This window comes from Triticum dicoccoides, chromosome 6A, assembly GCF_002162155.2.
Source record: "Triticum dicoccoides isolate Atlit2015 ecotype Zavitan chromosome 6A, WEW_v2.0, whole genome shotgun sequence".
Classification (NCBI taxonomy): Eukaryota; Viridiplantae; Streptophyta; class Magnoliopsida; order Poales; family Poaceae; genus Triticum; species Triticum dicoccoides.
The window spans coordinates 591,909,901-591,934,103 of NC_041390.1; the positions used below are offsets into that span (position 1 = coordinate 591,909,901).

The following is a 24,203-nucleotide window of genomic DNA, read 5'->3' on the forward strand; positions in this document are numbered from 1 at the left end:
GCGGGTTGCATTCCACCCTATGCTAAAGGTACGATCTTCACTCTTTTAGTTAGAATACCCCTTGCCACGAACAATTTGTTCCTTCCTCTTGTCATGTGATCGACAAAAGTACTTCTCTAATATTTGGCCAGGGGGTTCTTGTCCATCTTAGGGTTTTCTTCATTTGACAACTTGTAGTTTCTTAGCATGCCACAATCTTCTTCTACTATGGAGGTGGCATTGACATCGTAAGTAGCAAGACAACAATCCCACTTACCATGAGCGTTTTGATTGCTTCCTTCTACCAGATTCATTATGCATGGAGTTCATCGTTTGTTCTGGCTCTAGTGGCCCCTCTTCGCTCCTCTTCTGGAGGTACCTTACCTGATGGTGTTCACATTGCTGCGAGATGAGGCCATGTTAGATGACCGAGCACTCGGAGTTGGGCGACGAGGACATTAGGCGGACATGTGGCAGGCGAACGGTGCCGTCAACGTGGTAGCTCGAGTTGTGCCTTGTTACGTGCGGTTTTTCTTTTTTGACAGCATTTGTGTGGTTTTCTTACTCGCAATGTGCTGCCCAAGTCGTGCCGGCCTTTACCCGCAGTATACCCTAAAATCTAAAGAAGAAGGGCCCGGTTGTGATTTCGTTTTTTCTTCGAGGTCTTGGCTGTAACGCACCTCTCCGTGCACTCGGGTCTCTGCTTGACATGGGACGAGACTTGCCTGCTCCCCCAGCGTGCTCCCATCCGTGCTCTCGCATACGTGGCATGATTTGATTGGAACAAAATCCGACCCGGCCCCACCTCTTAAAATCAGGGGAGGAGATGATTAGATTAGAAAGAAAAAAGAGAAAAAGACAACCGTAGGATGGAGTGGGAGCACGGATGTGAGCACGAGGAGAAAGCAGGCAAGCGAGATCCCTTGACATGATGAGCTAGCTTTTCCCGCAGCACCCCCACTGCCCCTGCCATGTGGGCCCGGGCGGACTGGCTCCTGCCGATCAAGAGCTAGCGCGCTCATTCTCCTTGGCCATGTGTGCCGAATCGAATTCACATCGGTCCATCAGCAGCAGCATCATACCGTAATCATCATCTTTTTTGCCCCCACGCTTAGCGGGGAAAAGGCATGTGCTGATGGTATATGCGCATGCATGCGCACTAAGCTAAGCTAGGCTATGCACACTGAGCGACCCCACCTCTCCTCCGGCCCTCTTTATACCAGAAAAATGAAAAAGACGGCGAGTCATCATCCGCTGGCCACGCTCACTGTTTCGAACTACATGTGTGCAGTGCAGTTCGGGATGGAAATTCGGTCGCTGTAGAACTTTATGTCTCTACGTCTACGTGTATAGGTATAGGTATAGGTATAGGGCCCAAGGGCTGATGATGTATCGACGGACAAAGCGTGCTCATACTGTATCCGGCATAACCGTGTATCCTGTATGTATGATGATAGCTAGCTCCATGAGCTTTTATTCGTACAAGGAGCAGCCGGACGGGTACATGCATTGCAGAAGGAACGGTGATATATGTGCATGTATTCTAGTGCGAGTACCTTGCATGGTACGTACGGGACTACTCATGTACTACATCTACATTGCGTATGATGGCCTGATGGGCGTTAATAGTATCCTGCCTCTGAATGATTAAGCGATCAACCGAAGACATTCTTAAAAGTTACGTGCTCAGTGAACAAGTGTCAGTGTAACAGCGTTCCACGCGGATTCCCAGCTCAATTAGGGCGCTCTACCACACTCAACCCATGCTGCCGACTGCTGTCTGAATGGCCGTGCGCATGCATGCATGCACTGTCAGAGCCCCGTAACTCGCACGCCGCGTGGTAATTAGCCACTCAGAGGAGATCAAATCACGCCCATGTCTTATGCACCAAGTTAGTGAGCCCACTTTTTTTTGGCTGCTTTCTTCTCCCACTCTTTCTATCTATCCATCTTTCTTTCTTTCAGAAACGGCAGGTCGAGCGTGCGTAATTATTGGAGAAAGGTGAAGAAAAAAAGGCGAGCCGGGCACGCATATGATTCACGTAAGCGTCAATGATTTAAAGGGAGCCCGCTCGTGGTTTATACACGCATAATTTCACTAGCCTTTTCCACGTCCCCTTGAAGGAATAACGCCACCCCGCTTTCCCTTGAGTGGATGGCAACTTTGGTGGTGAAATCATGCCACCCCCCTCCGTGCCATGGGATGCAAGCAAAGTCCCAACTTTGGTAGCACCACGGCGAGAAAAAGGAAGCGGGTGTGGAGTGTGGACTGGGGGGCACCCACCTTGGCTTTGCTTAAGTTACCATGCATCCCCCACAACTCGAAGCCCGGCATCATGAGGAATCATCACCGCATCTGCATCTGCATCTGCAACACCGATCATCAGCCCATGTATCTGATCGACCGATCGAGTGCGTGCCCGTGTGCGCGCGGCTCGACTGATCGGTCGATCGATCAATCCGTGGCTTGAAGAAACGAGCAAAGTTGGTGCAAAGTGAAAGCATCATGGCCAACCACACCACACCCAACCTAAAGGTCGCGCCTTTTTAACGGGCATGATTACCTCTATCAAGCCTTTAATCAGGCGCTCGCCACTTTATAGCATTACAATATTTTTTAACCACGGGTGGATGGATGGATGGCACGACCGAAACACTCCAGCTCGACCGGGTCCTCTCCCTCAATTGAAAATGGTCACCGAGAAAGTGGGCGAGCTTTATCACCCCCCATTGTCCATTGAGTGAGAGCATCATCCTCATCATCTCTCTCTAGAGCAACGAAGAAAAGAAAGTATATGGTGGTGTGAAGGCACCTGGGGAGGTCTTGACAAAGAGCATCATGCTCCAGTGGTTGGCCCACGGCATGGATGGAGGGCGTGTAGTGTAGCTAGGAAGAAAAAGGATGGCATGAACCTTTTGGAGTGAAAAGGAGGAAAAGGTCAGGGAGTTTGAGACACCAATCAAAGGAAGAGAAAGGATGGATTAGCCACTTTCCAAGCCAGAAAGATTGCATGCATTACCAAAAAGTCATTCATGGGCCTCATGTCTTTTAAGATGCATGGCCTAAATGCTACTGGCAATAATAGTGGGGAGGGAGGGATGCACCCTGCCTGCTGCAAAAGATGCCCCTCTTTCCTTCCTTTGCATAAAGGGGGCACACCTTCTTTTCTTTCTGTTTGTGCTAGGTAGGCCAGTGAGGAACATGTTTTTCTATTCTTAATTCTTTTTCTCTCTAACATTGGCCACTTTTGGATTCCTTAAAAAAATATTGTGAGGTGCCTAGGGAAAGGTTGAGCCCCATAAAGGGGCAAGCTCCGGCTTTACGTGAAAAGTTCCTCAAAGCAATTTGGAGTGCCTTCTGCCTTTTCCTTTGCACTGCTAGTCAAGCTTAACAATTCCTTGCTTTTTCCCCCTGTGCCAACACATTTGCTCATTCTTCTAGTACAAATTCCTTTTTTTGTGACTGTACTGCTGCCTCTATGCTGCTTTTCCATGCGTTGGTAAAGCATGAGGGGGTGCCTTTGTTAGCATTCAAGTGCTTGCATGCTCAATGATAAGATTCTCCAAAACACATCAAAAGGGGGGCTGCAAATTGAAGTCATAAAATTCCCCCCATCCAAAAGTGCCTACAAGGTTCATAGTCTCGCCTTTTATGTCCAAATTCTCACAACCAAGAGAACATAACATGTGTACGCAATATTTTACAACTCTTTACCGTCACAAAAAATCAAACTACACTTTTCCAGATATTTACGCATGATTTTTTTAATTGTTTTTGCTTGCATAATGAAATTCACGGCCAACTATGTGGTCCTTATGGGTTCTCGACGTGGTTGTTTTGGGGGGACCTCTAGGATTATCAAGATTTAGTGGCTCGCTTCACCGGTTGTATCGACAATCATTCCTTCCCACTGGTTGTGGAATGTATAGACCACCATGATGCCAAAGAGGCACTAGGTGGTGCCTTTCTTTCGAAGACGGCGGTTGTGAGTCTATGTTCTTCTTGGTTTTGTTTTCTTTTAGCTTTTGTGTTGGTCGTGTGTATTCGTTGTGTGCACCAGCATTTTCTCACCATGTTGTGCAGAATGGAATTATTTGTTTTTTTATCAAGTTGATACATTAACAAAATTACCATTTTTCAAAAGGAAAACTCTTTTCTCTAAACTTTTGAAAAGAATATATACATAAGTAGTCCTATATATCTGGTTGAGACGCGAGATTTCACATTTGTAGTGCACCAATGCTCTCTCATCGTGTTGCGTAGAACTGAATTATTTATTTTCAAAAGGGAATACATCTAGATGTCTAGGCATTAACAAAAGGGAATGTCTAGGCCACATCGAGATATGTTCTAGTTATTGCACATCTAGGTGACTTAATCAAACATAAAAATAAATAAAAAGGAAAGACTTGCATGCGCAACACTTAGAGCACATCTGAATGTAATATCAATGGCATAAGACGACGGTTGTGCGTCTATGCTCTTTTTCGTTTTTGTTTTCTTTTAGATTTTATGTTGGTCTGTTCGTTATGTGCACCCACATTTTCTCATCATGTTGTATAGAACAGATTTTTTTTTCATCAACTTGATACATTGACCAAATTTCCATTTTTCAAAAGAAATAACTATTTTCTCAAAGCTTTTGAAAAATCGATAGACATGACTAGTCCTATATCTTATTGATATGCAAATTTTCACGCCCGTATACATCATGTGCACCAATGCTCCCTCATCTTGTTGCGTAGAATGGATTTATTTATTTTTATCAACTTGATACAACAAAATCTTCATTTTTCAATAGGAAAAAACTGTTTTTCTTGAAACTTTTATAAAAAAACATAGACATAACTAGTCCTATATCTTGTTGACATGCCATCGTAAATATGAACGTTTGTGCTTTGTAAATTAATAAATATGTAGACATCGATATGATATTATTTAATTTATTGCAGATTCCACAAATGGTAGTAAATTTTTATGACATTTTCTGTTTTTTCCTTCAGTTGTTTAGAAACTCAGAATGTTCTGCACAAGTGGTTGCTCAAAGTACACTTGGAGGCGTCAGAGATATATCTCGCTTATAGCGAGATAGAAGCTCCCCTCGCCTGAAGATTTTCGGGTAGCTACGGCGTGGACTGGCACATATAGATATTATTGTAGAACAGGTTTTGAGTGCAGTTTTTTCTGTACGTTTTCTGTGTGTTCTTTATCATTTTTTTTCCATTTTTGCACTGGCTTTCTCCAGTATTTTTTTTCCCTTCGTTGTACTTTGGTTTTTTTTTCTTGGGTTTCTTTTTTCCTGAAGCGAGGTGACCTAACTTTCTCGCGTGAAGCGAGACATAGATGAACCCGCTTAGAGTCAGATGGCCCACCCAACTCAACCTACAAACACCTCCAGCTAGCATAAGCCCTTGAAAAGTTAAAATGCATCCTGGCCTATTTAACTTCAAAAAGATAAAGCCCAGTCCAGTTATTGAAACCAACTGGCAACTGTTGGAATGCATTTTGGCCTACTTTATTTGGGCCGCACATCTATCGGATCAGCTGACAAGAATGAAACCTCTACGGACTGCAGCGGGACGGTTAGGCACTTAAAAGATTGCTACGGTGGAGTTTCTTCAATGATCATAAGAGCAGAGCCAACCCTGAGTGGGGCGGGGGGCAGGGGGCGGTCGCTCCCCCCCCCCACAAAACCAGGGCCCCCCTCCCAGGTACTCACATTGCCCATGGCCTTCTCTTGAAAAAATAGCCTAGAAAAAAATAGCCCAGCGAAGGAATTTGCAGGAACACAACGCAGGTATGGATGTATGCCATGAGTATGCCCTATTACCCTCCCAGCCGCGAGTCAATGGTGGCAGGTCTCCAGCCCTGGCGCCTCCGATCTCCACGCCCTAGGGTCCTGATAGTGAGATGCGAATCAGCTGGTTGGTTTTAGCGCTGGACACATGGAATCACACCGGCGCACGCGGCATGAGCATCGTCGAGCGCCTCCGCGGTCATACAAATCCGAGGTAATGCCATATTGCCCTTTCTATTCCCCATACATATGTTACTAATTAAGTTCCAACATCATGTAGATGCATAGCTTGCATAGTAAAACTTTTGATGCAATTTTATTTAATTTCAGCGCTACATGTTATGACGTCCTCCAAAATGTAGGTATAGCCTATTGTTATAATGTTTATTTATATGTGAGTAACCTAGGGAACAATTGCCTAAAAATGAAGTTTGAGTCGATTTCCACCCCCTTCAGTTAAGCACCACATCTTCCTCCTTTCAAGTCTTTTTCCAATAGACATAGTAATAAGAGAACTTGATATCCATTCAGTTTATTTTCCCGCCCCGCCCCGCCTCTTCATTGATAGAGACGCTGCAACGATCCATCCCTTCCCTGCCTCCGGAAAGGTTCCTATGAGCATTTCAAAAATAAAAAAGGTTCCCACGAGCCCTCACCAGCCATGACATCCTCATCTCGAGCACATCCATGGTCTAATCTAAGTTGTGGTAAAAAACACTCACTCACCCACATGTGAACCATTCATTTGCTCTTGCATCGGTGATGTCGCGCTAGCCATGATTTCCCCGATCGGCTAGTAAGAAGATGTGTCGTCTCGTCTAGACCACATAGCGTAACTATCTTCTCCCTGATGATCTCCTAACTCGACCGACCAGATTTCTATTGCAAGGCAATTGAGAAATAGCAACCCGCAAAAAACTGAGAAACAACAACCTGCAAGAAACTGAGAAATAGCAAATGTGTGTTCATATTAAGGCGCCCCCACATTTTAGTTTCACCCCGGGCCCCCAAATTCTCAGGACCGGCCCTGCATAAGAGATATCCAGGGGAGACAAAGAAGCTTTGAAGCGACGGACATTGTGCACAAAGGGAGAGAATCAAATGGCGATGCCCATGATTTAGCTAAAGGTTATGTATCCTTAGACATAGGTAGACATGTATGGCTGATTGCCAGGCCTAATTTTCTTCATGTACCTGACGTTTTGGAGGTTTAAATAAGGTGGCAAGATTCTAAAAAAATATCTAGTACAGCAAATGATATAGCAGCAGCTAAATGGTAACAGTAGTACAATGTAAAAATAAGTGTTACCAAATAAATTTCTTTTATACAATCAAATCAACAATTAAATGGTAGGTAACTCACAAGCTAACCTACTAGAATATGCCAATATCCGAGGAACGTTCCTTGAGAGCATGTTCTCCGCGAACACTCGAGTTGCCATGCAATTTCAACTAATTTTGTCATGGCAACTTTAAATGAATTGCCATGATCAGAAGAGAAAGTTGCCATATGACGCAAAAAAATAACGACATCAATAAAAACAATACCAACCGTGTGATCTGGATTCAATGACTGTGGGGGCATTCCCAGGGACCTCCTAACCAGGAACGTTCCCCAATTAACATTTCCCTAGAATATTTATTCCCATGCTGCAACAATTATGTAGTTGAAATAACATAGATATAACTGTTCACTTATTATTTTACTAACTAAATACCCTTTTGTTGTAACAAGGGTAACTTTATTCAAATGGGTCAACGTAGAATTTTATTGATTAGACTGAGATTGAGATATGTTGCGAGGAAGGAATTCATAGTCAAAGATAAGGAAAGATACGACGTGATTGCGATTGTATACGTACAACTATGTGAGTTTATTTTATTTTGTTATTTGCTTGTAAAGGATTTTATTTTGAAATTTCTTGTAAAGGATTTCTTGTTATTGGTGGTTTATTTGATTTCTGTTGATTGTCCTACAAGGGATTTTTTTGCCCCGGGAATGAGGATGTGGAGTCAGTTTGAGAAAATAAACAATGAAGTTATCGCCTGGTCTGAAAAAAAAACCAACAAACTCATCTTTAATAGTAGAGATTTATTGTACATAGCGCAAATGGTCGTATTTTTTATGAGATATTGCATGATTTTTTCCAGCTTTATAGAAACTCAGAAATCAGAATGGTCTGCAGAACTTTTTTTTTAGCGGTAAATGGTCAGCACAACTGGTTGTTCAAAAGTGCACTTGGAGGCAGAAACAAGATAAGGCCCAACCCACCTACAGATATCACCAGCAGGCGTAAGCCCTAAATACTGAAACCAGCTTGCATAAGCCCATGGAATGCATCCTGGCCCATTTACTGTGTCCATTTCGGCCGCACAACTAGCGCCTCAAAAAAAAAAATAGCGGAGCAACTTCGACTCAGAAAAAAAATAGCAGAGCAACTGGCAATATTTAAACCGCAGCGCCTGGCAGAAATATGGTACGTACACCAAATGATATAGCAGCAGCTAAATGGTAACAGTAGTCTTTATAAATCGACTATACTAGGTCGAAGGATGTACATAGAGCACGGTAAAATTCGATGATACACAGCAAAAACTCTTGGCAAGAGTGACAGTACTGAGAGATGTCAAAGAGATTGCCTTGGAAGAATCAGTAGTATCCGATTATGCTGGCCACCGAGGAGTAGGTTCTGAGGGCGGCACTGATGACTCCAACCACTATTATAGAGACGCTTGCAATCACCTGAAATTGGAGTGACAACATGGTATGCACAGAGAAATCTTGAATGTCCAGAAATCATCTCCAGAAGAGAAGGAAGCTTGGAGAGCTTATGGTAAAATATATCTTACCTGCGTGCGTGTGGCTTTATTCTGTGCGATCTTCAAGAAGCACAAGGCGGGCATTATGACTGCCTGTAATCGTGCAGTGAAGTCAAAAGGAGCACATACGTTACTTTGTCATCTGTATTTCATACGCGGCTGTAGGTTTTTTTAGAGGATGAGACTATTATTCTCATGAACAGCCCACAGGGACGTAGCCAAATTTACCACATAAAAATGTTGTATGATGAGTTTGGTCTTTTTACAGATTTGTTATTTTGCGCAGCTTAGTACAGCTAAAGAAGCCATTAAATGGAGGAAACAATGGCATACCACAAGTATACTGAGCAGGGATCCAATCAGAGCCATCACCAAACCTGGAATATGCAACATGTAAATCAGGAATACACTGTATAATTCTTCTGTAATGTGTTATCAGAGAAGACTTCTGTGAGCCGCCAATAAAGATTACAGAGCAGATAATGGCTTAAGCAGCTGAAGTGTGTAGTACTATGGTAAGCAGAGGTGTTTTAGGAGTTCCCTAAAAGAAAGAAGTGTTTTAGGAATATTGGATTTGTAACAGAGCCTACAGGCAGTCCCCAATTATTTTTTCCAAAAAGGAAGATAACCCAGTCCTCAATTAAACTCCGATCTGAGAGGGTTACTGCTCATTATCGCTCCTAAGTCCTAACGCCATGAAGGGATTAGTTTTCCAGGAGCATGGAGTTAACAAGTCTTGAAAATGCAATTAATCTAGATGCTGTTTCAACTAGTAAGCCTACCCCAACTTGTTTGGGACTAAAGGCTTTGTTGTTGTTGTTGTTGTTGTTGCTGTTTCAACTAGTAATCCTGGTACTACATTTAGCTGTTTGCGAGGAAACAATTGCGTGTAAAGTTTATGCACCATCTGTCATTTCAAAGTAATGTGTTTCCAAAGGAAATTTACTGGGTTTTCGAGAAAACCAAAGGAAATAAAATGTACTACAAGTACATCGGATTGACAGTGAAGACTGCATCCTCAAAAGACAACAAAAGCAAGGATGATAAGTATGCATTATATGTGCATAAGATTTGACAATCTTAACAACAATGCATAGAAAAAAAAACATTGATGAACAAAGGTATATAAGCATACCAAAGAACGGAAGAAGAAAGGCAATCACAACAGTTGACGCCACAAGGCTTGTCCTCAGTATAATAAAGCAGATTGTTTCGTTCAAAAATCCTTCAGGGCGCAACTCTTCTAAACTCCGAGCCACTGGGTTTAACAACAAGGCAAATCTATTTGTGGTTAAGGATGAAGGCATGAAGCTGTTCTATAGAGGTTGTACAGTGAAAATCAACTTAATAGAAGCCTTGACATAACAAAGTTTGACAATAGAAATTCCAAAGGATACTTAGTGAAAGGGTTGATCACCTGAGACACACAAAAAAGTTAATGATCAATATAAAGTAAATAGTTACGTATCAGGAACTGAAATTAAGTTGAGCCAAATTGTTACCGTGGTCCACAGAGCAACTTTCGAGGCAAATGACTCTTTTGGAAGATTCAAAGTTATTTGCGACAGAGTCTTGTCACCAAACATGAGATAGCCAATAATAGCAAACGAGCCATTTATTGCTGTGCAAATTGTGAACCTGCACATTACAAATATGCATGCATTGAGGAATGTGAATATTACAGAAAAAACTAACCAGTGTAAGAAAGTTGTTCATGCATACCATATAAAGAGTGCCTTGGTGAATTTTGTGCGATCAGACATTGATTGGTAGATATTCGGAAATACCGAATGCCCACAGTAGCAGAAACCATAAACACCGATAGCAAAGGGCATCCCACTCCACTTGACTGCTTCCCCAGTCGGATGGAACCCTACACCTTCAGTGGTGCCAACTAGAGCAACAGATACAAAAACCACAAGAGTTGCAATAATGCCGCCCGCTGCGCAAGTAATTAAATCATGTTAATCTCACTCATGATGCCCGTAACAAAATTAATTAAGCAGGCTAAGAGTAGTGAGACCTGAAAGGAATGATAGCACTTGAAGATCTCGCAACCATACTGTGGGCAGGACTACAAGAGCAGTTAGCATTCCAAAGAAATGTCTACCATCAACATGAATCCCGAACAAATTAAGATTAATGTCAGGAAAGATTGATGTGATATTATCACCTTCCAAAATAATGAATTCCACACAATATGACTGCATCCAACAAATAATACGTACAGATAAATGTTTCTTTCCCAAGAATTATACAGAGATCAGTTAGGAAAACAGTTTCATAATTTGCTCAATAATCAAGCAATTAGATGGCAAACTTTGGAAAATACAAGCCATGCAGAAATGAACTACTTACATATAACTCGGTATACAAAATAATCTGCAAAAAAAGTAAACATCAATCAGTGGTTTTTCGCTACCAGAGATAAACAATTTATGCAGAAAAGTAAGATAAATGAGGTTAGATACTTAGATGTGCATTTTCTCATCCTAGGAATAGCTAAGACTTTTTTCCGAGAATACTAGGGGTAGCTGAAACTGAAACTATGCAGAGGCCAGGGCATTCCCTCCTTTTCGAAAAAAAGTAGCTAAGACCAGAACTTCTATCTTGCAATTCTGACTTATTCATGTCACGTGAACTCTGAAGTGGGTGGCAACATTCAAAAATAGGAATAAGGACTAGAGCTTGAATCGAATCAGCAGGTGTTTATGCTAGCTTGTAAATTTTCAGATGTGACAGTGTTCTAGCAAGGAACAGGATTATGCTAGCTTGTGATTTTCTAGATACAGCAATGACCCGGCAAGGATCGGATTGCCAAACTAACACCAAACACAAAACAACATGACAAAAGGAGAGTGGGCGCGCTAGATGTGTCTGTGTTTGCTCCACATGATACTTGTGCAAATAATTTAAGTTTGTTTTTACCAACAAAGCGAATAATACCTACTTAGAAAATATATGCATTTTGACTAATCAAGGCCATATAGCATCTAATAAACAACCTTATAGCCAAACACATTAGTTTTTAAGGTTATGTGCTGTGCTGATTTATGGCTTTGGTGGCACTCTCATAACATACAATCAAGAATGTTATCTGAGCCATCTTGTTCTACAGAAGCCAGGGCTTACAGATATGATCAAGCGGCTAATTTTTCCAAAGGCAGCCTCCCCAATGTCTGGATAGGTTGAAATGCCGTCTTTGCTCTCGAAACAATGCTTAAGAAGAACTCCAGTATAACAGCAAATAATTGCAAAAACAGACAGAACTGCAAGACCAGCCCATCCAGCTTCATGAATTGTAGACGGAGTGGAAAGAAGGCCAACACCAGCCAGTACGTTAATACCTACAGTGAGGAAACATAGGATAATCAAATATGTTGGACCGTAAGGAAGTTACTGAATACCTTACTCTCTATTTCAATATTTAAACTACCATTGAAGACTGTCTGTGTTACGCTGCACCCTTGACGGGCGTCGATCTCTTTGGTATACTGAAACGAGGGGTCCTCATCTTGAACCGACCCAAGAAGATGTCTCCGCGGGCTCTCGACAGGTTCTAGTTTGTCCAAGATAAAAGGCAAGTTGAGGTCAGAAGCCAGACCACTGCGACCACCATCAATTGAGTATTTGCTCATTGAAGGACCCAGGTAACCCAAGATGGGAGATACAGCAATCGTGTAAGTGTCTGTTGTTTCCCTGCAAAATAAACACCACGCCTTGGCCATTACCGTCTATGCATAAAAAGGAAAACTGGTGGCATTCTTGACTGAGTGCAGCCAGCTACTAGGAAATGCCAGCAAAGGCATCAATTAGTGATGCTTTACCTTCTCGTTGCACCAACCAATACAAATATTATACCCATTGGTAAAGCGATATACTAGTCTAAGTGTCATATTAGTAATGCTGCCAGGGGTCAACACAGGTGGTGTCAGTTTTGAAAATTGCACTTCAACAATAGTAGTACTGTACTATTTTTTATAAAAAATATCCATCTTTTTTTTTTGTAAAACTACAATACTTATAGTCTATACTGGTGCTAGGCGAAGCTGAAAAAAGATCTCCTATTTCCTACCGGTTTCAGTCAACCTGTGTCGTCCAGTCCGATTGAACAAATGAGATAATTCTATTCATTGCGGGTTGGTTATTTGTCAGTACGGGTTTAGCTTATGACGTGTTTGGAAGTCCTAGGCCAAACGAGTATTTCACGGAAAGCCGACAAGGAATTCCGTTAATAACCGACCGTTTTGATTCTTTAGAACAACTCGATGAATTTAGTAGATCCTTTTAGGAGGCCCTCAATGATCATAGATCAAATCTATCCTATTTTTACAGTGCGATGGCTGTCTATTCACGGACTAGCTCTACCTAATGTTTTTTTTTCTTGGGATCAATATCAGCAATGCAGTTCATCCAACGATAAACCAAATTCCAACTAAGTATCAGTGAACTGAACTTTAGGCCACTCCGAGCTTGGATTAGGTGTTGCAACTACACGCGTCACACGTCATTGGTCAATCGAGTGAATCCACATTCAGAACAAACTAGTGCTCTGTCTTCCATTCCCAATCCGAATTTTACTGAATACTTAACCATAATAGCACATTGAAATCGGCACAGCAAACCACAGCACGATCGAATGCTTAACCAGTAATAGCACAGTGGAGCGGGGCAGATCAATCAAAGAAACGAAGTCAGTAAAGGGAGGCGATCGAGTAGAGAGAGAATGCGGCCGCGGACGTACAGTTAACTGTGCGGCCACTGGCGGGACTCGAACGAGCTCGCCGTCGCCGTCGTGGAAGCTCTCACGGGGGCTCTCCTCGATGTCGCCGTCCCCCAGCAGCGTCTCGTCCTCCTCCTCCTTCCGGTGCCTCGCCGCCGCCCATCTCGCTGGCCAACCACGCACGCGGATGGGGAATCCTTCGGGGATGCGAATCTCGTGGCAGAGATCAAACCGAAGCAGGACGAGACGAGACTCAACATTTCGGGAGAGATGCAGAGGACAGAGGAGGGAGGCGGCGATTTGGAGGCGGGATTGGAGAAAGAAATTCTACTAGTAGTAGGAGGGAAGTGCTCCCTCCCGTCCCCAGATTCTCACCCAAATCTGTACGGATTATCTCTATTATCTCTACTAGTTAAAACGTAAGGATCTTATTTCATCTTTCTTCCCACCATATTTTCATCCAACCTTTCATGTAGAAGTATATGATAATCGAATCATCTTAATTACTTACCTTCTGAACCAATTTCATTTTAATGTATTTACGAAACTTCTAATCAAAATATAAGATAATTCACGGTTAGAATTTGATGAACATTTATTTACACAATCGCATTATTATTTACATAATTGCATTATTATTCACGGTCAAAAAAGTATATGCTCTGTTCTGTTTGGACCCATTGTTTTTTTTTGCTGAGAGCTAATTAGATGTCCAAAAGATTCACGCACCGAAACATCTTCAATGAAAAAAAAGGATTTTTTTGAATTTCTTTAGTATATTTTATTTACTGTTCATGGCGTGCAGATGAGCCTGGACCCGAAAATGGGAGCAGTTTTAACACGCTCCCTCTTACCTCCTCTTTTGACATGAGAGGTAAGTTAAAATTTGCCCAGAAATGGACATTCGACCTAAACAATGCTATCCTCACATGTTTCTTCATTTTATCTTAAAATTTAAATGGATTGTATCTTTTGAACCGCAAGTCTAAATTAAGTTCTTCCACAAAAAAAGTCTAAATTAAGTTTCTTTTGCAATATTCGTGTTTGTTGCAACGGGTACTTTCGAATAATACTAATTTTAAATACATTTAGACACCTTTTAAATTTTTGCAAAGTTCCATATATTAAAACTTGATTGATATTAAAATTTACCAAGTTTTCCAAATCTTATAAACTTATCATTCATTCTATCAAGTTTTAGTAATTGGAACTTGCCGAAGTTTTCAAAACTTTTCAAAAAGTTGGAGCCCCACATGATTTTAAGTTTCGATTATATTTCTATTATGGGAGATGGGATGGGTGAGACATGGACTCTCTCATCAAAGTTGTACTAAAAGTTGCATGCGTGCACCAATTAAGCTTTAATCACAAAACCACTTCACCAATCTTGACGCAATCATATACTGCATGCATCTTGACGCAATCATATAACTGCATGCATGCGTGCTCCCGAGGTACATCACAATGCCTATTTCTGGCCCATCACTTATTCATCACAATGCCCATTTCTGGCTCCTCCGCCATGGCCGTCATGTATTGCGAAATATCCAGAAGCAATAGCTATGTTTCTCCATATTTCACAATAACTGACCTTAACGGTAAACACTAATTAGTCTGTTAAATTTTACCATTTCGTTAGCTAATGTGATATAATAGGGAACCGATGGGAGTAGTGTTTTTTTCGTGAACCTTGAAACAACGAGGCTCTACTATATAATTTATTGCAAAAAAGGTATTTATGACAATAAAATAAAAGGTACAAGGTGGGTTGCAGAGTGGGCTAATGCGGTATTAGGAGAACTTCCATCATCTTTGTTTGCAAATTCAAGCACATGACACCCTCTGTACTCTTTCTTGTTGTCCTTCAAAGAGTCGACCTTCCCCTCCTCTTGTACAATCTCCGATAGTTGTCGATTTTTCTCTAAAATTGGTGAGCTATCTAGGGAAGAAACATCTATAAAAAAATGGTGTCCAAGTTGCAATTTTAGAGCGGCATTTTAGATGTAAAGAGAATAGGAAGACTGAGCATATCCGAATAAAATCAAGGTAAATGCAGTGTAGAATGAGAGAACTTTCACGCAAAAAAAGAACAATAGAACTTACAGGATTGGAGCGGATGATCCTTGATCCACTACAACGAGGACTACATGGGATGGGGATTTTTCCGTCATAGCTTGTTCTTCTGGATGTTGCCTCACGGGGAAGAGAAACCGTGGAACGAATATGCCTCGTTAGAAAGAAGAGATCCCACAACAAGAGAGATGTGGCTTTGACGATGTAATGACAAGGTACAAGCCATGACTATTTGAACCTAAACTCCACATGTCTGAAATAAATGTGTTTTCCTGTTCGTAAGTTGTATACCTGAGTGTACCTGCCTCGTATTGGGACAAAGAAAATTCAACCGCATTTACTACATCGATGCTAATAAGATAATGTAGGAGACAAATTCGGGTTTCCCGGGCTTCCATGAGCCAGACATCTGCATTCACTAGTGGTTCGTTTTTTTCGGGGATAGGTCTGAATGGTTGTGGTCATCCCTAACCACCTAAGTCCTACTAAGTCCTAACCAGAAATAGACAGTGTTTTGGTTGGTCAAATGTCAAGTAGTTCGAGATACAGATAATGTAGGATACAGATTCTGGTTTGCGGGCTCCCGGGAATTCACTAGTGATTCGTTTGGTTTGGGAGATAGGTCTGAATGGTCATGGTCATCCCTAACCACATAAGTCCTAACTAGGCCATTTTTTGGTTGGGTCAAATGTCAAGTGATTCGATATAGCCTTTTTGTGTTTGGTTTGAAAGAAGAGCGGTGAATAGTATTGAATTCATGCTCCGGTCAGTTGCTTCAAATGTCTGAACTGATGGAGGGAGGCGGTAAATATATTTCAACCCCCCCTCCCCTCATGTCTAGGCCTATTTAGTCCCTACTAAACGTGTGCATTGATGTATGCTGCATAATTTTTTTAATATTGTGTTGCAGGGTCTTAAACTTGAAATCTTTTAGTTTAGATATCATATTTAATTCATGCTTCAGCCAGTTGCTCCAAAAGTCCGAACGGATGGAGAGAGACAAGCAATATATTTAAACAAATAGAAAAACATTAGATTCTCAAATTCATGCATGAGCCAAAGGAAAAAGTCCAAAACAAACCCTGAACTCGTAGGCTCTAGCTAAATCGAACCCCCAACTCACAATCCCCGAAATTGACACTCTGAACTCACTAATCCTGGTCTAAATCGAACCCTGAGTGCCCTTCCCAAACAGGGATTGCTGACGTGGCTAGTAGCAGCTGGGATTGCTAATTTTTTTGGTGGAAAGTGAGAGAGATGGCCGGTTCGGTGCGTAGAAAGGTGGCCCGGCCCACTTCGAGAGCCCATCCAACGAAGCAGTCGAGGAGGCGCCCCCCTGTATTCTTCTCTGCTCCCGCGACGGCAATGGCGGCAGGCGGGTGATCGACGGCGGCGGCGACGATCTAGCCGGCGCGCGACGGCGAGCGACGGGCTAAGGTATGTGCGCGACGTTCTCCTCCTCTTGGCACTGTTTTTTTGACCTTTGCACACAACATTAGGGTTAGGGTTTTAGGCGGGGATTTGCAGTATTTTGTGGAGGGAAAGGAATGATTTTTATGTGAATAGGGTATGTTTTTTGTATTCGAATTGTGAGTTGGGGTTCGTAGTAGTAGTGTGGGCAAGTGATATTTTTCTATTTATTTCAGTTTCATCATGGATCCGACGGAGATACTGAACGTGAGATTCCATTTTGGTGGCGAGTTCATCAGTATGGGGCCAAATTTGCAATATGTTGGGGGGGATGATGAGATGTCAGAGATTGAGAGGGATAAGTTGTCACTGCAGGAGGTGAAAGGGTTTCTGAAAGATCATATGCAGTTGAAGGAATCAATGAAATTTTATTTTGAGATACCTGGGAAATCAATGGAAGATGGCTTGATGTTTCTGAATGATGACAGTAAATGTGTCCAGATGGGAGAGTACACTGATGCGGGAGGAGTAGCTGACATATATGTTGAGTATCATGGAGAGGAGGACAGTGAGCATAGTAGCAGTGGGAGTGATTTTGAAAATGATGAGATGATGGAGGTACTTGACGCTGATGATGAACCTGACATTGTCATCACAGCAGAGCATGTTATGGTTCCTGATGATACTGGTGTGATCACTCAAGTAATTTGCAGTCCAGTTAAGCCAGTTCATGGAAGAAGAAGGCAAGTGGATGCAGAGCAAGTGGATGCAGAGCAAGTGGAAGCAGAGCAAGTGGTAGGAAGCTCCCAGCTTCCAGTTTCCCAGGTGTTAAATCCAACTCAAGCATCAAGTGAAGCACCAATTGCTGAAGATTCAGTTAGTGAGTCTGATTCAGACCCTGAATATGAGCCACACAGTGAGGACAGTGGGGAAAATTCAGAAGTTGTGGAGCTAAGAAGGCATGCTAGAAAATTTAAGAAGAAGATGAGAGACACCAAGAGTTGGATTCAGAGAGATTCCACAGCTCCAGTTCCAGTTGAGCTCATTGCAAATATGGAGGAACAAATAGAAGCAGATGAGAAAGATTGGGCCTATGATTCATCTGATGAGGATTACTCATATGATGAAGATTCTGATGGACAAGTGGTGAGGAGGAAGAGCCAGTTTCCTAGATACAATAATGACACAGAGATTCCACACTTCAGCTTGACAATGGTGTTCAGAAGCAAGAACCAGTTGGTGAAAGCACTAAAGAGGTATGGCATTGCCACCAAAAGAAGCATTCAATTTCTTAAGTCTGAGTTAGATAGAGTTAGGGCCAAGTGTGGATGGCCTGGTTGCCCTTGGCTGCTTTATGCTGCCAAAACCTCAAGAACCAGCAGGTTCCAGATCATTACCTTCAATGATGAGCACCATTGTGCACAGAATAGAGAGAACAAATTAGTGACTGCAAAAGTAATTCCCCAAAGGTATGAGCATTTTATTGTAGCAAATCCAATGTGGAAGATTGAGAGCATGAAGGCAACAGTGCTTCAGGACATGTTTGCAGATGTATCCACTTCTAAGTGCAAGCATGCAAAGAAGATTGTGATGGACAAGTTAAAGGCAGGCATGAAAAATGAGTACACAAGGGTATTTGATTACCAGCTGGAGTTGCTTAGAAGTAATCCTGGCAGCACAGTTGCAGTGTGCTTGGATCCTACCAACAAGGTGCAAAATGTTTTCCAAAGCTTTTATGTGTGCTTCAATGCTTTGAAATTGGGATTCAAGGCTGGCTGCAGGAAAGTAATAGGTTTAGATGGTTGTTTTTTCAAAGGAGCAGTGAAGGGAGAGTTGTTGTGTGTCATTGCCAGAGATGCCAATAACCAAATGTATCCAGTGGCTTGGGCGGTTGTTGAGCAGGAAACTAAAGAGAGTTGGAAGTGGTTTGTTGGCTTGCTTATCAAGGATCTTGACATTAACAATAATGGAGCTGACTGGGTCTTCATTTCTGATCAGCAAAAGGGTTTGATCAATGCCATGAAGGATTATCTGCCAAATGCAGAGCACAGACAGTGTGCTAGACATATCTATGCCAATTGGAGGAAGAAGCATAGGGAACATGAATGGCAGAAAAAATTCTGGGCAGTGGCCAAAGCATCCAACAAACAAGATTTCAACTACTACAAGGCAAAGCTAGCACAAGAAACACCAGAGGGTGCAAAGGATATCATGAACATAGAGCCAGGACACTGGGCAAGAGCATTTTTTGCAGTAGGTTCTTTCTGTGAGTCAGTTGACAACAACTTGTGTGAATCTTTCAATCATGCCATTATTGAAGCAAGGTTCTATCCCTTAATCTCAATGCAAGAGAAGATAAGAAAGAAAATTTTAGCTAGAATTCAGGAACAAAGGGAGAAAGGTGCAAGGTTTCATGGGAAAATATGTCCAAGCATATTTAATAAGTTGAAAAGCAGCATAGCAAGGACACAGTTCATGGAGGTGCTCTGGAATGGCAAAGATGGCTTTGAAGTGAAATTACTAACTGGAAGGAAAAGGCAGTACACAGTCAGCCTTGACAATAGGACTTGCTCATGTGGTTATTTTCAGTTATCTGGTCTCCCATGCTCTCATGCAATAACTGCTATCTATAAGTGTGGAAAGAAAGTGGAAGATTGTATTGCTCCTTGTTACTTTGTTGATACCTTCAACAAAATATATGAGCATTGTTTAGAGCCAGTAGAAGGTGAAGAAATGTGGCCAATTTCTGAGAAGCCTAGGCCAGAAGCTCCAGACTTTGTCAATGTAAGAATGCCAGGCAGGCCAAAGAAGAATGACAGGAGGAGGGAAGAGACTGAGAAACCTAAGCCTACCAACAAAATGAGCAAGCATGGCACTGTAATTACTTGCTCACTCTGCAATAATCCTGGCCACAACAAGGGAAGTTGCAAGAAAAACCCAGAGAGAGGCAAGAAGAGGAATGCACATCTTGTGAGGACTACCAAGAAAAGCAAGGCATCAGAGGTAATTCAGTTCATGCAATTTAACATGATTTGTAAGGCATCAGAGGTAATTCAGTTCATGCAATTTAATATTATTTCTTGACTTGTAGCATCCTGGAGCAAGTGCAGCAGCAAGTGCAAGTGCAGTTGGTACCCAAGTGCAAGCAAGATCAAGTGCAGCTCCTGCCCCCCAAGCTACATCATTTGCAACGGCAAGAGGTACTGCAGTTGGTGCCCAAGCAAGATCAAGTGGAGTAGCTACTGGCCCTGCAAGAACATCCACATTTAAGCCACCAAGAAAGACATCTACAAGTTCACAAGCTGGGCCATCTACAAGTTCCACAAAGAAGAGGAAGAGAGCCCCTGCATCTTCAATACCAAGCTTTCAGTACTTCACTGCTAGTGGCAATGTGTAATCTTGCTTAGTTTCTAGTGTTGCAAACATTAATGCTATGTTTATAATCCAGTGTACTGTTGCAAACCTGAAAGTGCACCAGCTTTTGTAACATTTGCAAACATGGATTTGATGTTGCAGATGCTATCTAGTACTTATGAAGCCAGAGATATTTGCTCCAATTCTTGATGTCAGCTGCTATGTACCTATGATGCTATCTATTTCATTTAGTTATCTATTTACAATGCCAGCAAAATTTCAAGTCCAATTGACAGAAATAGCATACATTCCAAATGGCAGCAAATATACCAGTCAAATTGACAGAATTATATAGCTTGATTTTCATTGACTGCCAGAACACATGTTCATACATAACAACCCAGATCACAAATTCCATTACAAACCATTGCATACTAACTTCAAAATGACTACAGTGCATACTAACTTCACTTGCCAAACTGACATTCAGTACACTAGCATTTTCCCAACAACTACACCCACCACAAACACAATGAAAACCATCACCGCATTCCTATATTTCCCGTTCATTGCTTCCAGCTCTGCATTCCTCTCCTTTAACTCAAGCTCAAGAGCCATAACCCTTGATGCATCATGTCCAGGCATAAGCACATTTGGGCACTCCTCTTCAGTCTGAACCACAGATCTTTGACCCTTTAGCCTCCACACCTCATCTCTCAAATCTCCAATCAAGTCACTAAAAAACTTGGGCAAAGGATCATCATGCCACTCCACATAGCCACATCCACCATGCTATTCAACAAAAATGAGGCAAGAACAAGAAATCAATCAATTTCAGACAAAACCAACAAATGAGCAGAAGAGAATGGATATGAGCACTCAAATTGGGGCTCACCATTGCATCTACGCACGCGTAGTACCTCCTGCCGGGATTTTGACGGCTCCATGAGATCCATCTCGGCGCCTTCCGTGGCTGTCTGCAGTGGCACAACTTTGGCGGCTCGTACGCCATTGGGCTCTCCCTGTAAGCGACCGGAGACCTCGAATCCATGTCCCTCCTTCCACTGGCGCGACGGAAGCCGGGGGCGGAAGAAGCCCGGGAAGTCCACGACATCGCGGCGCCGCCGCTCTGCGCCCCATCGCCCCTGCCGCCGCCGTGCTCTGCGCCCGTCTCCCCTGCTGCCGCTAACCCTAGCTTCTCCCTCCCCAAATTTCCCAGTCTAGCGCCGTGCTCTGCTTCAGTAACCACTGGCTGGCCCGCAAGTAAGGTCAATCCCGGTTGACTAATGCCACGTCAGCGTTTTTCCCACTAAAACGCACTCAGGGTTCGATTTAGACCAGGATTAGTAAGTTCAGAGTGTCAATTTCGGGGATTGTGAGTTGGGGGTTCGATTTAGCTAGAGCCTACGAGTTCAGGGTTTGTTTTGGACTTTTTCCTGAGCCAAACGACCGCATTCACTAGTGATTCGCTTGGTTTGGTTGCAGTACCAATTAGACAGGAGAAGACAGTGGATACACCAAGAGAAAAAGCTATGTACACAAACGTACATCCGTTCTCTCTCAAATGTATGCGCATGTGTGCCCGTGGCTGGAGAGAGTAACTAGCAGAGGAGACTGGGATGCTGCTCATCGGGCCGGAGGCAGATATTTCGCGGGGTAGTTGGCTCGGGACCGTGGCTGGAGCGGCAGCGCGGCAGCGCGGCAGACAGCGAACTCGCTAGCGGCATTGCCTGTTAGAGGAAGAGCACCCCGGCACCGACGAGCCTTCGCTGGCTTCCGCACTGTGGCCTCAGGCTGGTCATAGTGAGGAGTAACTTATACTAATGTCATGCATATGACACTAGTCTAAATTACTACCTTATAATGCAAAGTAACATAATAGTAGTGTCATACATGACTACATTTATTACCTTATAGACTCATACTTTCTTGGGAAGCGCTATGTTACAGTAACATATTATGTTACTCTAAACACCTCTTTCTTCATTAACTATGTGCCACATAAGCAAAAAATTCTTGAAGTACGTTATGTTACTATCTAAGTTACTCCCACTATGACTAGCCTCATAACTCACGACAACGGCCAGGAACGCACGCGCATCACGCGCCCCAACCACGCCGGACACACAGGCCTCCTCGAACAGAGACCCCACGCGCACCCATGACGCACATCACGCCAGACACACACGCTACACTAAGTCCGAGGACCAGGATAATGACCTGTTTTTGAATTAATTAGGACACGCACGCTGCAGCCGACCATCCAATCATGTTCATCGAGCGCCCGTCCTGAACTTTTCTTAATCCACGACACTCCAAAATTTCTATAATGAGCATTTCGAGTAATGGAAATATTTAAATGCAATACTAGTTTAAATTTAAATATTAAAACCCAAACATTAAGTAATAAAATAGACACATTTTAATCCAACTTATATTTTGGTTGTCCGCTTTAAACGTCCATAGATGCACAATCAAATCATTCTTAAACTACTCATGAGTTTCTTGACGCTGAATCTATTAATGCATTTGGACAAACTCCTCAAACGAGGCTGGATTCTGAGCTGGAAGTTCGATAGCATCACCCATCCTCTCAAATTCAAGACCTCCGCCGGCCCCTGCACCCTCATCCTGCACAATCATGTTGTGCATGATCAGACAAGTTGTCATCACCTCTCACAAGGTCTCTAGATCTCATATTTTAACGTGTCCTCGAACAACTTCAAAATGGCTTTGAGCACTCCAAATGACTTTGACGAGGACAACTCCATGAAGTTGTTGTAGAAGTACTCGTCGTTTGAATCCATCTCGTTGGCTTCAGAGTATCAATGTAAGGGAAAAATTGTCAACACTTTGGCTATGACATTTGGGCAAACACTTGCCGGGCCTGGTGTTCGCCGCGGACGGCGTTAGGGGCGGGGTGTACCTAGGCAGCAGACATGCATGCAAGGGAGGGACGGTGGTCGCCTAGTGCCCGGGTGGAGTGGCAGAGGTCCAACAAGGCCTAGACGAGCTACTAGGACGTCACAACCGTGGTGTTGGCATGGGTGGGGCGGATATAGAGCAGGGGGTGTAGCGGGGGTGTCTTAAAATGAGGGGTGTCGGAGGCCTATGTGGTAGAGGACCGGACTCACACAAACCTCCCTAGCTTTGCACCCGGTTTGCAGAATTCGGATGCAAAAAAGGTACATACGGTTGGTCCACATGTTTGCGGGCATTTTGTGGCATTGGCGTTGGAGATGGCCTAAACATCTTCAAAGGTGGCTGAACTATCAAAATCAAGGGAGCTTCGGGGGAGTACGGACTTCCGCGGACACAACTAACTCAACTTCGGACCTCATCACAAACCCACATTTTCCCTTTCTCTCTATTCCTTCATTGGACAAGGTGAGGGAGTCCTGGATTAGGGGGTGTCGGTGTCAAAACCGGCGGATCTCGGGTAGGGGGTCCCGAATTGTGCGTCTAGGATCGATGGTAACAGGAGACAGGGGACACAATGTTTACCCAGGTTCGGGCCCTCTCTATGGAGGTAATACCCTACGTCCTGCTTGATCATATTGATGAATATGGGTGTTACAAGAGTTGATCTACCACGAGATCGTGATGGCTAAACCCTAGAAGCCTAGCCTATATGACTATGGTAATGAATGTGTCCTTTCCGGACTATCCCCTCCGGTTTACATAGACAACGAGGGGATCTAGGGTTTACATAGAGTCGGTTACATAAGAAGGAATCTTCATAGTCGGTCGCCAAGCTTGCCTTCCACGCCAAGGAGAGTCTAATCCGGACTCAGGTATAGTCTTCGTCCTTCATGTCTTCACAGCCCATCATTCCGGCCCATGGATAACAGGCCGGACGCCCGAGGACCCCTTAGTCCAGGACTCCCTCAGTAGCCCCTGAACCTGGCTTAAATGACGAGGAGTTCGGCGCGCAGATTGTCTTCGGCATTGCAAGGCGGGTTCCCTTTTATCCGAACTTCAAAATAGTCTTCGGATGCGATGATAGTATCCGGGCCTGTCACACACACCACACAAAACCGTAGAGA

At 43.2% G+C, this 24,203-nt stretch overlaps 1 protein-coding gene and 1 pseudogene across 1 annotated transcript; both read right to left on the reverse strand.

Moving 5' to 3' along the window:
- Positions 1-8,205: 8,205 nt before the first annotated feature.
- Positions 8,206-14,844, reverse strand: LOC119316051 (annotated as a pseudogene).
- A 5,799-nt stretch (positions 14,845-20,643) lies between these two features.
- LOC119316052 lies at positions 20,644-21,271 on the reverse strand. Its single transcript, XM_037590442.1, has 2 exons — positions 21,053-21,271; positions 20,644-20,949 (listed from the first exon to the last, which is right to left on the reverse strand). Exons 1-2 carry the CDS (start codon positions 21,269-21,271, stop codon positions 20,644-20,646), a joined length of 525 nt encoding a protein of 174 aa, XP_037446339.1.
- Positions 21,272-24,203: the final 2,932 nt, after the last annotated feature.

Bases quoted from the DNA above. Each gene is read 5' to 3' on its own strand.
- LOC119316052 (XM_037590442.1), bottom strand. From the start codon at position 21,271: ATGTCGTGGACTTCCCGGGCTTCTTCCGCCCCCGGCTTCCGTCGCGCC. The intron at 20,950-21,052 runs GTGAGCCCCAAT...TTTGTTGAATAG, and splicing joins ACGCGTGCGTAGATGCAATG to CATGGTGGATGTGGCTATGT.